This window comes from Hevea brasiliensis, chromosome 11 (genome assembly GCF_030052815.1).
Source record: "Hevea brasiliensis isolate MT/VB/25A 57/8 chromosome 11, ASM3005281v1, whole genome shotgun sequence".
In the NCBI taxonomy this organism is placed as follows: Eukaryota; Viridiplantae; Streptophyta; class Magnoliopsida; order Malpighiales; family Euphorbiaceae; genus Hevea; species Hevea brasiliensis.
In genome coordinates this window covers 79,085,764-79,089,172 of record NC_079503.1, presented here as the reverse complement: position 1 = coordinate 79,089,172, position 3,409 = coordinate 79,085,764, and the positions used below count along the sequence as shown (strand labels likewise).

The following is a 3,409-nucleotide window of genomic DNA, read 5'->3' as shown; positions in this document are numbered from 1 at the left end:
TTATTATTTAAATTAACTTTAAAATTGTATACATTTAAAATTCTTAATTTTATGATTAATATGAACTTAAAATTCTTAATTTATTTATACTTAACTTCAATTAATTATAAAATTTTACAAGAATTAATTACCTAAAATAAAAAATTAATAAATAAAAAATATAATTTGATCGTATTCCAATATTAAGTAAAATAGTTAATTAGTATCTAATTTTTTTTTAATTTTTATTTACAATTAATATTTATTATATATATTTAAAAATATTTATTAATTACATATTATTTTTTAGCTAATTTCCATCCAAGAGTTTTTTAATAAAACAATATATTAATATTTATAAAATTATGAATATTAATTAAAATTATATATTAGTGACTATAGTTTTTAAAAATGAAAATAAAAATAATATAAATCATCCAAACATTATTATTAATTTTAAAATTTGTTAAATGAACAACTTAAAAAAATTATTTAATCTTAATTGAAGACTAATACTAACAAAAAATATTAAAAATAATTAAATTTAAACCTAATTAATTTATTCATTATGTATATCTTTATTATTGCAAGTATATTTTTATTTCAATAAAAGAATATATTAATATTTGTAAAATTATTAATATTAATTAAGATTAAATATTTAATGACTATAATTTATAAAAATGAAAAAAAAAATAATATAAATCATTAGAAGATTATTAATAATTTTAAAATTTTTTAAATGAAGAAATTAAGGAATTATTTAATTTTAATTGATGATCAATACTAACAAAAATATTAAAGATAATTAAATTTAAACCTAAATAATTTATTCATATGCATATTTATATTATTACAAGTATGATTTCTTAAAAATTATTGTTATAGAGTTAGCATTATACCACCTATATAAAATATTATCTCTTGCATTAATAATAAATAAAAGATAATATTGATAATATATTAATTAATTAGATTTATATTTATATTATTACGATATTAATATTTTTCTATTTTTATTCCTTTTAGTGTTAAAAATAGTACTATTTATAATCTTTATTCTTTTTAATGAAAAGAAGAATTGATAAGAATTGAAATAAAAAAATATTGAATAAACTAAATAGTATTGGACTAAATTTATTTTATTGTGTTAATATAATTCTAATTTTCTATTAATAATTGAATCAAGAATAATATTATATCGAATTATACTGAATACCAAATAAAGAAATAATTAAAACTGAAATTAATTTTATAAAAATATTTTTTATGATGTTTTTAGAAATATAATATAATTTTAATATAATGAAAACTTAAATAAGTAATGAATACTGTACATTTATAATAATAGACTATGCACTAGAATATAAATATAGGTACGAATGAGGAATAAACTTTTTAAACTAATAAAATTATTAATATAAATATTAATAATATAAATTTAATTTTTTCCTTTTAAATTTTATTTTTTAAAATTTATTTTATAGAAATTTTGTTATAATTTTTAATTTAGAAGTAGACCTCTCTCTCTCTCTCTCTCTCTCTCTCTATATATATATATATAATTCAATTTTAATTAGAATATACATGATTAAATTTATATATTAATCAATAATATATTTATAATATATATAATATAATCTACAAATATATTAAATAGATTTTAAATTTTTTGTATTAAATAATATGACAATATAAAATTTCAAAATATCAATATAATAAAAATGAAACTTTTATAATAATAATGCACTAAACTAATAAAAATTTATTTTAAAAATTATTTTATTTTCTAATTTTATAAGTAATTCCCATTCAAATTAATTTAGGCATACAATTTTATTATGCAAGTTAATATCATTTTAAATTACAAAAAATTAAAGTAAAATATATGCAAATCAAACTTTTCTTAAAAAAATAAAATAATAGAATTTAAATGAATTAAATTCATGGACTAATTTATATTTATTATTAATTTATTTTAATTTTTAAATATTTTCACCTATTTATATTTTAAAAACTTATTATTATTTTTTTATTATATTAATATTATAACACATAATTTTTTTAAAATACGATCAAATAAAAAATAAATTTAAATTAATAATATTTTTTTATATAATTACTAAAAATGAAATTAACTATAATATTTGTAATATAATGATAATATTATATAATATAAAATTAATAAACATTATATAAAAAAAATAAATTATAAGTTTTTATAATAAGTATGAAAAAAAAGTTAAATTAAAACTACTGAATAGTACATGCACATTAATTAAGATAAAACCAAATCAAGACAAAAGAAAATAAGTTTAAAAGTGAAAATCAAAACCCCTAAAATCCTACAACCGAAAGGTTCTAATTAATGGTACAAACCCTTTTCTTTCCCCATTGTCTTAGTAGAATTTGAAGTATGCAAATCCCAGCCAAGAACTCCACGCATTGTAGTAGGCTCAAAACATCCAAAACTCCCTTCAAAGTCCTAAGCCTTACACAGTCTGCCACTTTCATCACCTTCTCTAGTCCTACCATTACTCCTTTCAGTGCCACCTGCACTAGTCCCTCCACCTGCCTCACTTCCTCCCCATTCTTCACTCGAACCACCGACCTTACCAACTCCATCATCTTTGTGTCTACTACAGCCACTTGTTGCCTCTCCATTTCCCTCTCCTCTTCTAACCTTATTTTCACCCTCAACATCTCAATCTTTCTCATCTGCTCTTGTGTTAATTCAACTAGACTCGAACTGAGAACATCATTTGTCCTTATTGAGTTAACCAGTTTAAGCACTGCTGAAAGTTTCCACCTAGTAACCCAAGAATACGCATTCTCTAAAGGGGAAATCCAAATTGGACAAAAGAAAGCAAGCACATCTTCATAGGCTAAGGCCCATTTTATAGTGTAGTAGTCTTTGTAATGTTGTGTGACTTTGGACACTGAAGCTTGTAGCTCTTGCTCATGCTCACACCCAGTTTTAGCTCCATAAACCTCAGACGCCCTTCGTAGGTGTTGCAGATACTCATCGAGTTGACACATCCACTTCTCAAAAAACTCAAAGAACCTCTCTTCAACTTTAGTTTTCATATCTTTCCCCTTTTGTTTATGCAAAGAGATGGAGAAAGAAGAGGGATAGCTAGCTAGCTAGGACTAGGAAGGAGATAGAGAGAGATGAATAGAGTGATATGTTTTTATATATAAGAAAAGGTATGCTTGTGCTTAGCTTACGTGAAACAATGAGTTAGTGGTGAGTGTCAAGGGACGAGTGATGCTTTGTAAAAATGGAAAGCCTCTCCCAGAGAGGGACATGAGTTTGATGGATTTAGGTTTGGCTTTGACCATGTCGATGAGTCAATCATGCACCCCACCACTTGGTGTTTTATGTTTCTTATATTGGAAAGAGGTCAGTAAAATATACTATGTTGAGTTC

The 3,409-nt window shown here is 21.5% G+C and overlaps 1 protein-coding gene across 1 annotated transcript; it reads right to left on the bottom strand.

The window, feature by feature from the left end:
* Window positions 1-2,340: 2,340 nt before the first annotated feature.
* Window positions 2,341-3,066, bottom strand: LOC110651780 (protein DOG1-like 4). Its single transcript, XM_021807189.2, has one exon. The coding sequence runs from the start codon at window positions 3,064-3,066 to the stop codon at window positions 2,341-2,343; it is 726 nt and encodes a 241-aa protein (XP_021662881.1).
* Between the last annotated feature and the right edge of the window lie 343 nt (window positions 3,067-3,409).

Coding starts and splice junctions, on each gene's coding strand:
- LOC110651780 (XM_021807189.2), bottom strand. CDS start 3,066: ATGAAAACTAAAGTTGAAGAGAGGTTCTTTGAGTTTTTTGAGAAGTGG.